The 14,913-nt window shown below is 35.2% G+C and overlaps 1 protein-coding gene across 1 annotated transcript in view; it reads left to right on the plus strand.

Moving 5' to 3' along the window:
- LRRC9 (leucine rich repeat containing 9) overlaps nt 1-14,913 on the plus strand; it is a 122,779-nt gene that overhangs the window by 63,809 nt on the left and 44,057 nt on the right. The window contains exons 17-21 of the mRNA XM_058567041.1: nt 188-307; nt 7,805-7,996; nt 9,391-9,516; nt 11,693-11,827; nt 12,858-13,035. Coding sequence (XP_058423024.1) covers nt 188-307; nt 7,805-7,996; nt 9,391-9,516; nt 11,693-11,827; nt 12,858-13,035 — 751 coding nt within the window. The remainder of the gene's footprint in view (nt 1-187; nt 308-7,804; nt 7,997-9,390; nt 9,517-11,692; nt 11,828-12,857; nt 13,036-14,913) is intronic.

A 14,913-nucleotide genomic window follows, 5' to 3' on the forward strand; every position in this document is an offset into this window, starting at 1 on the left:
TATTGCTAAACTTAGACCAATTCGAAGATCAAATTAGTCAAGAAGCGAATCCAATGATGCTATTATAAACTATACCTTTTAAAATCATGCATTAGATTTTTTTCTTCTAAGCTCTCAATGTTATTTAAATAACTATCGTGTAAAATATAATGTCTTATTTTTTAATTTATGTTTTATTTTACTTTAGAGTCTGAATCTACATGGAAACAGCTTGACTAAGTTGAGAGATCTCGCCAAGTTAACAGGACTTCGAAAACTTAATATCAGCTTTAATGAATTTACTTGTTTAGATGATGTATACCACTTGGTAAGAACTGTCCGTGTGAAATTATTTAAGTAAAACAAAATTATTAATTTAGTGGATAAATTATCTTTGTAATTATGATCTCATATATAGCATGTTTAAAATTATACAGCCCAAATCAGGAACAAAGGATACGTACACCTTATGTTACTTTCTCTAAAATAGATCTTCAATTTAGATTCCATTTGCAGACCAAATACACCCCTGCGGTCATATCTGATTCTACCTACTTTAAAATAAATATATTAAAACTACTCCAGACCAATTTTCAAAGTATAACTTGGAAAGTGTCATCTTCATTTTCTTCTGCTCTTGTTTTCCCACTCTTATTTTTCTCCTCTTTGTGAGTCCTTATTTCTTCTTCTTCATTTTCTAGTTTTCCATTTTACATCTAATGTTCTCAGTTCTTCCCATCTGTCCATTATCCATGTTGTTATTTCTCTTTCTCTCTGCCTTGTCCTTTCTACCTGAATGTTACACGTATATATCTTGTTTGATTTCTGTTTGCCTACTCATAGATCGTAGGACAAATAAGTAATGCCCGTGTACACACAGGCATGGATCTTGTCTGGCTTTTGTTTTCCTTATGTAACAAAAATAATTAGGTTTGTGGTTCCAGAACTCCACTCAGCATTCCTGTTTCCATGGGTCCCAGGTGACTGACCTACCTTTTCAGAATATATCATCATTCTCAGCTCTTCTTCATTCCACCTCCTTGCAATCAAAGCCCTTGCATTGCTGCTTCCACCACTGTGGTGGGAGCTGTTACTTTGCTTGCTGGCTTTAGGTTTTAGTATTAAACCTCTTTCCTTGTTTCTTTTGGTATGCAAAGTATTTTTAATAGAATCCCTGATAGTCTAGGTTCGGTATGCAGCAGAGGAAAGAAGGTAGTTGAATAGAGTTCCCAGAACTGTATGTAGATTATTGGCATTCTTTTAATTTAATTTTTTTCTAATGATTTGCTAGCAGTTCCAAAGATTATAACAGTCATTATAATTTTGCTTAGGCACAAATTTAAAAAGTGAACTCTTAAGTCATGCAAGGCACTTAGATCGTGAGTGAGCTTAGCCAGCTGCCCAGCATGTCTTTTGCAATGTGGCTTTGTTGTTCTACTCTAATAGAAAAATGTCATTCATCATCATAGCCTCACAGCCTTATTGGATGAATATTACCATTTTATAGATAAGGGAACTGGGTAAATTTTATGCCCAAGTATATTTTCAAATTTTAGGATTAGCAAAGGTGGCTAGATATAGACCTCTCAACCATCAAGTATCTGGTAAATAAATGTCTCTCTAAAAATGATTATAAGGATGTGGGGGGGGGTGGGGAGGTCAGAGAGAAGAGATACTCAACATGTGTATTTTTTCACATTTTGTTGTAAAATAAAACACAGATACAGAAAACTACATACTCCAAACATGTGACTTAGTAAATTATAAGGTGAATGTGCTTGTAACCAGCACCCAGGTCAAAAAATAGACAGCATAAGTCCCTTGTATATGCCCCATCCCTTTAGGAAATCATTATCCTGACCTCTATACTTAGCCTCTCCCTACAATTTTCCCCATAGTTCCATCACCCAAATGTGCATCCCTAACATAAAAGTTTAGTTTTGCCATTTAAAAAAAATGTACTGTATCTTTTAAATCTCTTTCAATTTTGTAGGTTTCCCTTCTATCCCCTTCCACTCCCCATAGTTTATCTATAGAATTACTTGGAGCTTCTGACCCAAAGAGTTTCCCTGCTGATTTGCTTACTTATGCTATAACCCTACATGCCTTCCACTCTCCATATTTTCTACAATTTGGCAACTGGATCCAGAGATTGGATCAGACTCAGGTTCCATTCCTCTGGCAAGAATGTAGGAGGCACATAATGTCTGGTTGTCTCAGTTTTCTGATGCCAGCAGCCATTATTAATGCCTATATCCATTAATTAATTGGGGATTACAAAGTGGCAATATTCTTATTTTATCATTTCTTTTTCATTTATTAGCTGGAATACTTTTACATAGAGACCTTTCCCTTATCTATTATTTAGTTACCCAGTGGTACCATTCATATGGAAAATGCAGAATAGATGCTTGATTATTTGTCTTTAGTTACCAATTTTCAAGATAATGAAGTGGTTCTCTATGATTTCCCAAAGATGAGCAATTCTTTTCTGTTTTAATATCATTAGGAATGTAGGAACTTATGCATATTTGATGAGATTCAACCTATTGCGGTTATTATCACAATTGAAGCTCAAATTGTCTCATCCTTAGCCAGTCAGAGCATCTTAAAGTTAGCTCCTTTTGCTGTGACCCTAGTGATCTTTGATAGCTTCTTTGCCACCTGGTATGAAAGATGTTCCATACACATTTTATGTATTTTCTGTTGCAGACTTGGGATCAGCCATTTCTTTTAGAGAGAAGTGGTATTTCAGGACCACAGTCTGGGTTGGTCATTGTTTCTAGGTCTTTTCATTGGGCAGAACTTGTTGCGGGGTATGGGTATGTGTGTGTATGTATGTATGTGACTATATATATGTATGTATAGCTGAAACCTCATGAACTAATCTTGATATTTCCAATTCAGATTCAAGGCTGCAAATCTTTTAGCTTAACCTCTTCTCTGTTACTTACATCTGTATCTTTTTTTCCTCCCACACCAAGAATCCTGATTCTCAAGGATACAAGGTGATAGAAATACAACACTTAATAGTTAACTCATTTGTTTTATCCTCTATTACACACTCAGAATGACAGCACTAATACTCTTATCAATATATTACTGGAAAGATTTTTTAAAAAATTTTGTATATATTCCTTCCATTCTTCTCCATTTTAAAAAAATAATTAAGGGGCTGGCCCGGTGGCGTAGTGGTTAAGTTCGTGCATTCCACTTTGGTGGCCCAGGGTTCACAGGTTCAGATCCCAGGCATGGACCTACATACCGCTTACCAAGCCATGCTGTGGCAGGCGTCCCACATGTAAGATAGAGGAAGATGGGCACGAATGTTAGCCCAGGGCCAATCTTCCTCAGCAAAAAGAGGATTGGCAACAGATGTTAGGGGCTAATCTTTCTCAGCAAAAAGAAAAAAATAAAGAAAAAAGAAAATTATCGTACTATATCTACATTGTCAGAGCATGTAGCCTTACACTCTCTGCACTCTCCAGGTCAGTTCATTGGTAACTGTGTATTTAATTCTCATCACTAGTCCTTAGGTTGGTATCTCTTTAAACATTTTGATTGTCTAAAAATAGTCAATTATAGATTCTTTAGGAAGGCCTTATGGGAACAGGATTCTTTCAGTTACTGCATGTTGATAATAGTTTATCTCTGTCCTTTATACTTAAAAGGAAGCTTTGCCAGATATCAAAATTCTTGGCTCACAGTCCCTCTTCTTGGACATCTTAAATGTTATTCCATTTTCTTTTGGCATAAAGTATTGCTGTAGAAAAGTCTGATGAGGATGTGTAATTTTTTTTTCCTTGTAAGTCACATGCTTTTTTCTTCTAGATGCCCAAAGAACTTTTTAAGTTTTCTTTAAAGTTTAGTAATTTTACTAGAATGTGCCTTGACATTGGTTGTCTTGGATCAATATTTCAGTTTTGCAGTATGCTCTTCCAATATGTGTATTAAAATCGCTTTTTTCTTTTTGTTTTTTGAATTGGAAGTTTTTAGCAATTTTTCTGTTTCCTTGCTTTGGTTTTCTTCTTCTCATTATTCACATGTTGAATCTTTATCTACCCTCACTATTTCTCCTTTCTCTTGAGTCCTTTGTATCTCTTAATTTGCATTTGATTTTTAAATTTTTCCTCTTTTTCACTTTCTATTTCTCTTAAAGAATTATCTGCTGTGTTTATTTGCTTTTGTGTTTGACTGGCTTAGTCTTAGTTTCTGAAATGGTTTTCTTGTTTTATTTCAAATTCTTTTCTGGGTTCTTTCACCTCACTTCTGAGTTTTTCTAATCCAGATTTATGTTGTTATTTTATGTTTTATATCATTCTTAACATTTCTTTTTGCTTGTTTTGAAATAGTAGGTTAGTAGCTGTGATCTGTTTCTTGAGCGTATCTTCCTGGTGTACTTTTCTTGCCTGCAGCAATGTTTCTCCCTCTTCCTCTGTCTCTCTCACAGCTTTGTCTGGGATTTGACCTCAGTACTTATTTGCTGCTTATTTTTAAGCAGCAAATTAGTTTTCTTAAGTTTTAAAATGAAGTGAGTTTCGGGAAAGCTTTTCTAACTTCACAGATGTCCCTCTTCTGTAGTTTATATTACTGTTTAAAAATGGTAGTGCTTATTTTCTGAGACTTCCTGAATCTATTCCCCTCCTCCACTTTGGTCTGAACTTTCTCTTTTATTTGCTTTTCTTGTCCTTATCCTGTTTAATTTTAACTTAGCCCCAGCAGTTTCTTCTTCAAGAAGGATTCTGTTCTGGAAGGAAGCCTTGGTGGGCAGTTTTGAGATTCATGGAGGCCAGACTGCTCCAGCCCCTTCAGAATTTTTTACTGTGGGTCCCATGCACTCATTTGGTATTAAAGGGGCAAAGCTCCTCCTAGTTTCAACTGCTGTACTCCAGTGGGCCCCCATGTTTTCCAGTGAATAGTAGTTGGCTATTCTGGGGCTCTCCTGCTCTCAGGTGCATCAGATGCCACCCTCATGATTCCTTCTTCCCCTCACAGAGACTAGATGCTATGTAGGTTGTGGTGGTTTACTATCAGCTTCTTTGGGGGCTTGTGGAGCTACTGTGTCATGTAGCTTTGTTATAAACGTTGTCCCTGGGATTTTGGTTTTATCTATTTACTGTTTTTATGTGGGGATTCAGAGACATTGAAAACCTGTGCTGCCTTGGCCTATGTATTCTCCAGTAATTGGCTTTGTATGTGTGTTCAATATTAATTATGCTTACCCCAGCATTATAAAAGGTTATGATCTAATTTAATCATTCCTCTGTAATTTTTACCTTCTCCTAGTTTTTAAATTCGCCTGGGATATCTCATTTTTACTATCATTTCCCTTAAGTACGTCTCTAACATGGAGAGTTTCCGTACCCTTCTTGCATGCTAGAAATTGGTTCTACTAGGTTGCAGAAAGTAAATGTATTGTTGCTGTGTGTTGATCATCCTGGCCTTGCCTTGTGTACCAAAATACCAAACCTAAGACTGTTTATATAATGGAGGGCCTGGGCTTCATAAATAGTGGAAAGTAAATAAACACACTAAATGGTTTTCATAGAGTTTTTAAAAATTTAAACAAGACATCCATATAAGGTAAATTAAAATGTCCTAAGTTGCATGTCTGTCATTCACTCACCTAAACTATCAGCAAAAGAGAGTATCTGAGAGAAAAGAATAGAAAAATATTTTTTTCTCTGAACATAGCTCCACTATAGTCACACTTGACCAGGAAGAGACAAATATGTATGGCTACTTGCAATCTTAAACTAGATTACATTCCTAATTTTTTATTGAAACAATACTTCTGTCTTATCTTTTTGAATGAGAAATTTGTTGTCAAAGTGTTCCTAATGTCTGGAGACAGCTAATCTACATTTAGAGAATGAACCATTATCCCTAAGAATATTTAAAAGAGGTGTTGAAGATTTTAATCTTTGTGAGTTGGGCTGTACAGTAACTTTAAGGAAGACTGAAACTGAAGTACAAGAAATATTAGAACAGAAAACCCTGCTGCAAAACTGAAAATACTCTTCCATGGAGTCTGTTCTATACCCTGGGAATACAAAAATGAAGATCTCACCTCTGATTTCAAGGAAAGAAGACAGTTATCTTTTTATGATGTATGGTTCCCAAATGCTGGTTTGCAGGCAACTGCCAGAATTTGGGACAAGTTTTTCCCAGTCTATGATGAAAATTGGGAGATGGGTCATGTAGTAAATTTTTATAAAGTTAAATTGATTTCATTTCAAAGACTTACAAGATTATATCTTTCATACTTTTTTGCTGCCAAATATCCTTTTGTTCAAGAAATTATGATAGTAAATGATAGTTTTTGTTTTGTCTTGTTTTTACTATGCTGATTTATGAGAATAAAAATAACACTATTTGGTTTTCAGAAATTTTTTTAGATTTTAACGATCTGTACATTCAACTCTTGAAACCTGAACCACTGTAATAGGTGGTTCTAACAATATGAACTATGCATTTTAAAGCAGTGACTAATTCTTTGCTGAACTCAAACAGTTGTTTGAATTAAGTTATAAAGAGATCAAGTTCATTTTTAATCTATAGTAATATTATTTTTTATTTTAAAAAATATGTTGCAAAATATCTTAAAGTTCTCTCTATCTCTTCCTTCTTCTGGGTCTGAGTAGTATACACCTTAAAAGAAAATTTTATTTGCAACAAATTAAAGTCTTAAAGACTTCTTATAAATAAGTAGATGAAGATCTGAATAGATAAATAGCCAAAAATAAGAAATACAGAAAAAAAAGAAATTTAAAAATGGCTAATGTAAACACATGGAAAGATACTCAACTTCACTGGCAATAAACAATGTAAATTAAAATAAGGTAGGTGTATTGGTGGGTATTTAAGGAAATGAGCATTCTCATATTCTACTGTTGGAAGAAAAAATTGATACAAACTTCCTTGAAAACTATTTGGCAGTATTTAACAATACAGAAATCTTTAAAACCAGTAATCCCATTTCTAAAAACCTGTTCTGAAAAAATTCAGAGTCTCAATTAAAGTATCATGCTCATGGATGTTTGTTGCAATGTTGCCAATAATTAGAAGCAACATAAATGTCTATAGTAAAATGCTTAAAACAATGTTAATAATTCACATATTAGAATATTATGCAATCATGAAAAATCATTTTCAAGAATATTTAAGGGTGTGTGAATATGTTAAAAGGATACAAAATTCTATATAATATACTCTGTTTTATATAAGAAAAAATATATGTGCATATAATAAACAGTGTGTTCAGTGGTTCTTCCTGAGTAATAGAATTATATATGCTTTCTAACTTTTTAATTTTTATTTATTTACTATATTTTTCAAATTTCTAGCTAAAAATGCATTATTTTAATGATTTTTAAAAATTATTATTAAAAATAATGTAATTAAAAAAATAAAATTATAGAATAGGACAGGTTTAGTTTCTACCTCTGAAGATGAACCTTTTTTAACCAGGCTATTGGTTGAATGGTATGAACCAGAAGCCTAGATATTAAGAAGTGTGATTCCTTGTTTGTTGGAGACAAATTATCTTGCCGGTTTCTCTTTGCCTGCTCTTATGAAAACAAACACTGCCACTTTATGTTGCAAGGGTAAAGTGAGAATTAAGAGAGAATGACTAAAATAAAATACCTCTAACCCTTTAGGAGAATACATACATTGATATCATTATTGCAGTATAACTACTGTTTATGTTTTCTGTGAGGATTACCAAAAAGCATGTAAAGTACTTAGAGAATCATAGAGAAAAGAACTATGTAAATACCAACCATGATCCATTTGGCATCAGTCCTGTTTGTATGTGTTGCAGTATAATCTTGAATATTTGGATGCGAGCCATAACCACGTGATAACCCTGGAGGGGTTCAGAGGTCTGATGAAACTGAAGCACTTAGACTTGAGCTGGAATCAACTGAAAAAATCTGGCGATGAAATAAATGTGTTATGCAAACACACCACAAGCCTTCTCACTCTTGATATTCGACATAATCCATGGCAAAAGGTATGCAACAGACATGTTTATAAAAAAAAACAATCATTTTTATTTCAAAGCCGTTTTCACTACTATTCAATAATATCCAGAAATAGGCAAACTATTTTTGTTTTACTAGAATTCCTTTAAGTATTTCATAAGTTGAATTTAGTGAAGTGATCAAATGAATCAAATGTTACCATAAAGAAGGCTATAATTTCATATCAGATTTTTTTTTTGTTTGGTGAGAAAGATTAGCCCTGAGCTAACATCTTCCTCTTTTTGCTGAGGAAGATTGGCCCTGGGCTAACATCCATGCCCATCTTCTTCTACTTTATATGTGGGACACCTGCCACAGCATGGCTTGATGAGTGATGTGTAGGTCCGCACCCAGGATCCAAACCCACAAACCCCAGGCCGCTGAAATGGAACGCGTGAACTTAACCACTGCGCCACCAGGCCAGCCCCCTGATTTTTTTGGTAACATCTAATAGTTTGAGAGTATTAGGGGTTTAAGACTGTTAGATGTCACTGCCATTTGCAAACCTTCGGAGAGTTTATATAGCTCAGTGTGCTAGAACCCCAATATAATGAGGCATAGGAACTAGGAATAATAGAACACAGTGAGAGAAACATGCTATTAAGGGGGGAACAAATTTCTCTCTTCCCCTGATAAACCAGAATTATAAAGTCTTATGTTCTGTTATAAAAGGAAATTTGATTGAACGCTTTTTTTCTCATCACAAAAATATGTAGATTCATGCTAAGAAATGTCAGTATTCAATGATTATATTTAAGGGTATCTCTAAGTATTTAAAACAAGCTCCAAGTTTATAATTTCAAGAATCCTCCTTGCCTTGCCTTTCAAAAATGTGAGACTATGTTCAACATTTTAAAAAGGGACTCGAGCATGATTGGTTCTACAAAATTGGCTATATTGCTATTTTATATTGTCGTATTTCTTCTTTCTTTGCTCAGTAAAACTGAAGAATATCTTTCTTTTGCCAAAGCAGACTTCCTGAATGCTCACGGTACAGCTATCTCCCTGTTGCCAAACTAGATGTCAAAGGCCAAAGATCCGTACTGAGTCCCATGGGCTGACTAGCTGCCCGCTGATCTAGACACACAGGAGGCTCTGCAGCTGTCCTCTGAGCACTTTTCACCACAGCCACTATTCAGCAGCTTATAGGATTTCCACCCTTCATACAAGTACAACCATCCACCTCCAAACAAAACATTAATTCTTAAATATAATTTAATTTCAACTATTATTTAAAGAATTAAGCTTTTATTTTTAGATATATATAATAAAGTAGGAGATGTGTAATTTTGAATTATATGTGAAGGAATGAAAAAGCACTCCTTTCCATGCCATAATGTGTGTAATATTTTGTAAAAATTAACTTTTTGTTATTTTTCCCAAGCCAGCCACATTAAGGCTGAGTGTTATTGGCAGATTAAAGACTCTTACTCATTTAGATGGACTCCTCATTTCTGAAGAAGAAGCAACAGCAGCCATGAAATTTATTACTGGAACAAAGATCACTCAGGTTGGATTTTACCGTTTAATATTTTTTGTGCTATTTCAAATATACAAGTTTATTGCCCATACTCTTGTTTTGTTATTAAGATTTTGTATTCTCTCTTAGCATGCTAATAAAAAAAGCAATTAAAATATAAAAATCATATTTTTTTTCCTGTTTAAATGTATCCCATTTAAATACCAACTGGTTACATGGATTCTCATCCCTGCACACTACCCCAAAAATACTTCTAGAGTAACTGATTTTTTCCTAGTCAACCTGAACTCATCAGAGCCCTTTCTAGAGCCTACACAAAAATAAGCAACTTTCTGTGGATAAGGTAAGCTTAGAGGCCTTGAGAAAGCATTCAGGGAATTATTTACCTAGTATTGCTATTATATGTGTCTGGCTGAAAACAAAACCTACTAACTTGGGGGAGGGGAAATACCTACATTATCCAGATTTAAAATGCGATACTTTGGCCAAAGTAGCTTCAACATCCTAAATATCTCCACTCTAGTTATCTAGCTATTTGCTTTTTGTGGGGTATTTGAATATTAATTCCTTAAACAATGCAATGTTTCATTTTAGATCTATTCAAAATGAAGGAAAGAAACTTTTTTGTTGATAAAAATATAATCAACGCCTGAAGAAGAGTTGCGGATTTACCCTACTAGAGATCAAAACTTACAAAAATCCTTTAAGACAATGTGGAATTGGCACAGAGTTAGACAAATAGACCGATATAACAAAATATAAAGATTCAATATAGACCCACACGTGCGTGGAAACTTGATGAATATCAGAGCTGCCTTTACAGGTCAGGGAGACTGGTCAGTAAAAGGCACCGGGACAAGTGCACTAAGGACCTCACTGTCAAAGGCTGAACCAGAACCATTTTAGAAGAACAGATCAGAGATTATCATTATGACCTTGAATTAGGGATGAACTTATCATGAAGAAACAAAGAGCATAAACTAAAAGACTGGTTTGTCTACTTTAAAATGAATACATCTGTTCATCAAAGGGCTAAAGAAAGTGAAAAGACAAGCTACATACCAGGAAAAGAAATTTGCAACACATCTAACTGACAAAAGATTTTCTTTATATATACAGAATATATCAGGAAAAAGACAACCAATCAAACAGAAAAATGGGCAAAAGATTTAAATAGACACTTCACAGGAGAGGAAATCAGAACAGCCAAATAACAGGAAAAGATGCTCCCCCATATGAGTATTCAAGAAAATGAACATTAAAACTGTAATGATCTACCAATTTATAGCCCCAGTTGGAAAAAATGTTAAAGCCTGAAAGTATCAAGTTTTAGCAAAGATTTGAAGTAAAGGTTACAATTGGTACAACCACTTTGGAAAAGAATTTGGCATTATCTAGTAAACCTGAATATATACATAGCCTACAACCCAGCAGGTTGTATATACTTTAAACAAACACTTACACTTATGCACCAGGAGTCACACACAAGAGTATTCCTGACAGCAGTGTTTATAATAGCAAAAATCTGAAATCAGCCCCAGTATTCATTGACAGGAGAATTAATAAGGAAATACTATATAGCAATGACATGTGAATGAACTGCAGCTACATGCAGCAGCACAGATGAATCTCATGAATATGTTGAGCAAAAAAGCAAGTCATATAAGAATACATACATACTATTCAATTTACATCAAGTTCAAATGTGTGTGAGACTAAATGATATATTGTCTGTGGACACAAATATAGGTCTATAAAGAAAGCAAGTGAATGGTAGATACAAAGTTTGGGATAATTTGATTGCTTCTTAGGGGATCGATTGATTCACCTGAGATGAGTGATGACTTCTGAAGGGAAGGAATGGAAGAGGATTAGGACTGGCCACACAGGGAGGTTCTAGGGTAGTGGAAATATTCTAGCTCTAAAAGTGGTTTCATGGATGGATTATATGAGTGTTTATATTACAGTAATCCTTTCACAATTTTATAATATTATTTTGTAATGGTTAAATATCTACTAAAACAAAAAAAGAGCAAAATATATAACTTAAAATATATCTAGATATTGAAAACATTTTAGGCAAAAAAAATGTCATATTTTAAAATTATTCATTGGGCCACTCATGTAAGAAACAATACTTTTTACTATACAAATGAACCACTGTATGCTGTTTCCTTTATTCATCATGTGTTTTTTGTTTTATTAGTTATCTCTCTTACGGCATTCTAGTACTAAAGAGGAGAGACCACGAACACTCAGTATATGGCCTTCTGCCAAAATTCTGACACAGATATCAAAGTTAGGACCGCATTCACATCTGAGTGGAAACTGGTACTTGAAGGTAAAGGCTAATTCTATTAAACCTAATATAAAAGCTTCATTTCAATTGATTTTTAGTCAGCTATGGTCTGTGTATCAAAAAGAGGGCACAGATAGGTAAAGGGTGGAAAATTGGAAGAGACTAATTAAAATTAAGTAAGGAGATCAAGTGGTGAACAGTTATGTCATGGCAGCTGGGCCTCGACAGTGGTCACCGTAGAACTGGAGATTCAGGATAAAGGTACACTACAAAACCAAAGGGGAGATCTGATAATATGTCAAAATAAGCAAGCAAACTTGAGAGCTCAGAGCCAGAGATCAAGCCAAAAGTTTGGGTGGCAGGTAAAAGGATCAAGAATCCTAGCAAGGGACTAGGGGAACTGGTATGAATTCAGCCAAGGGAAGGGAAAAGGGCAGGAGCACCAGCAGCTCCTTGCCGCATAAAGCTCCCTTATACCTCTTGCCAGATGGAAACTGGGTTAAGAGAAGCTGACCCTTGAAAATGGAAGATATTAGTGGCATTATTTTGGGAGGGATATATACAGATATTTAGCTGTGATGAAGGCCCACTGACAGCTTTGGCTGACCCCACGGGGAGTTCTGGAATTAGAATGGCCCTTTAAATTTGTCCCAAGTTTGGCTGAGATGGCCAGCCCTTTATATCCCTCCATCATTGGATGTGGGCCAACCCGGGAAGGAGCACGACCTTGGGCAGGACACCTCTCTGCAGCTGAGGCTGTCCCTGCAGGGGCTGACAGCTGAAGGCTTCCTGCCAACAGCACTCCCAGCCGCTGGGACAAGTCCTCCACTACAGTGGGAATCTGACGGGCACATCGCAGTGTGCATAATACCATATAAGTCCCTCTTGGAGTTATAATCTTGTCAAATTTTACTTTTTTGTAAACTAAGAGCTTCACAATATCTTTAGTTCCTGAAGGAATTCCTTTGATGTTACTTACCACGTTTGAATTATTTCATTAGCATTTTTATCTTATAACATCAGATTTATTGATGAGATTCAGAAGTAACATATAATATGAATTATTCTACAGATAACTGCCTTAAATTTAGACGGGCAACATCTCTTTGAAATCACAAATTTAGAAAAATTAGAAAATTTGAAATGGGCATCATTCAGCAACAATAATCTCACTAAAATAGAAGGCTTGGAATCCTGTGTTAAGTTGGAAGAGCTCACATTAGATGGAAATTGCATCTCAAAGATAGAAGGTAAGGTATTTGAGAATTTGAAAGTCTTTAAAATATGAATGTCTAATTAACAAGAGCACAAAATGAATAACACTGAGGATAGAATTTCTGAAGAGGAACATCTCTAGAGAAGTTCCAAGAGGGTTTGGGGCAGAGTATTCTAAACACCATTAGTGGGATCTGTGACCAGCTGCTATATACGAGCCCAGCTAGCCGCCTTTCCCCTCCTCCACCTTCCCGCTCCTCTCCTCTGTGCTGGGGTTTACCATCTATTACCAAACCTAGCATATCACAAACTGGGCGGTAATTAATATCTGTAGAGTTGAATAAAGGAATGAATGAAAGAGGTGTGCTTTTGAAAAAGATAAAGCAGCTCAGTTCACTTTTCAAAATATGGAATTAATGTTACCTTTGGAAATTTGAAGACTTTAACAAAAATGAAAATTTTATTCACTAGACGTTGAAAATCAAATGTACTATATAATGTTTTGTATGGATCCACATAAAAGTACATTTAAGTAGCTTTGCTAATGTCTGGGTATGCGCACGCATGCAAACATACATACGTATCTGGGTATAGACTATTTCAGGCTGTACATTTTGGCAACAGGGTTGTCCTTGTCAAGGAGAGAAAGTAAGAATTGGAAATCATGGCTGGGAAAGAGACTTAATTTATATTGTATTCACTTTTGTTGACCTTAAACAAATAGACAGCCAGTTATTTCCCCAGCAAAAGTGGTTTATTCAGGATCAGCAAAGAATTGCACTTCTGGGTTTGCCACCATGGTAAGCCACATACAAGGCCCCTGCAGCAAGGGGAGAAGAGACTCTTTTATAGAGGAAAGTGGAAGCTGGGAAGGCTGTTGTAAACAAAGAGTCCATTGGAAGAGACTGGGAGTTCCAAGTATAGTGGCTTTTCTTTGGCTGAGCTGTTGCTGGGCAAGAAGAGGAAGTCGTTCTTCTCCCTGTTGGGCTCTGCAGTTCTAGTAGAGCATGAGAGCTCCCTCTTCTGGCCTCCTGACTCCATTTTAAGTGAGGTTTCTGTTTATTAATTTTCACACTTTTGAATTGTTCGATTATTTTTAGCATGTGTATGTACTACCTTTTTCATAAAATAGAAAATGAAAAAAAATATTTCAAATAATTTGTGTGCATGTGTATTTCAAAAAATTACACATGCAAAAGCAAGTATTAAACATCTTTAAAAACAGCATGTATAACATTTATATACTTTATTTTAATGGATGTTAACAATGTTTCTAACTTGCCCTAGATCAATTATTTTCAGCATTCCACAGTCCCATGATAGAGGTGGTGTGGAAGGGGAGCATGGATAAAATTTATTGAGGACCAATTATTTGCCAAAAGCTATAACTGACATTCCATTTAATTCCATAACCCCTTAGAAGTAGATTTCAGTATGTCCATTCTATGGATGAGGAAAATGAGGCTCAGCAGTTACATAATTTACATAATTTACCTATGGTCCCAAATCTAATAGTAATACATTTGAAACCAACTCCAACTCCAAAGTTCTTATCTTTCAACTGCACCAGCCTACCTACAGTTATAAAGTGCCTACAGTACATAACATACCTAAGGGTTGGATTGTGGTGACAGGTGGCATTTTCTAAAGTTATGTGTTAGAGTACTTTTAAGCACACAAAGGTAGAATTAGGCTAAATGGTTCTTTTCAATACAAATAATGCCACGCCACAATGAGGAATACTTTGCAGAGTGTTGTACTCTAGTTCCATACCCTTCGTGTTTTTAAATGGGGGCTAGTGATTATTTTGAGCTTTGTGTAGAGCTTTATGTTATTGTGATGGTAAAAATCTTAATTATATCATTTGAAGGTTCTTTGAAAGCAAAATTCAGTATTTCTTACATAATACCTTC

The sequence above is a fragment of the Diceros bicornis genome, chromosome 24, assembly GCF_020826845.1.
Source record: "Diceros bicornis minor isolate mBicDic1 chromosome 24, mDicBic1.mat.cur, whole genome shotgun sequence".
In the NCBI taxonomy this organism is placed as follows: domain Eukaryota; kingdom Metazoa; phylum Chordata; class Mammalia; order Perissodactyla; family Rhinocerotidae; genus Diceros; species Diceros bicornis.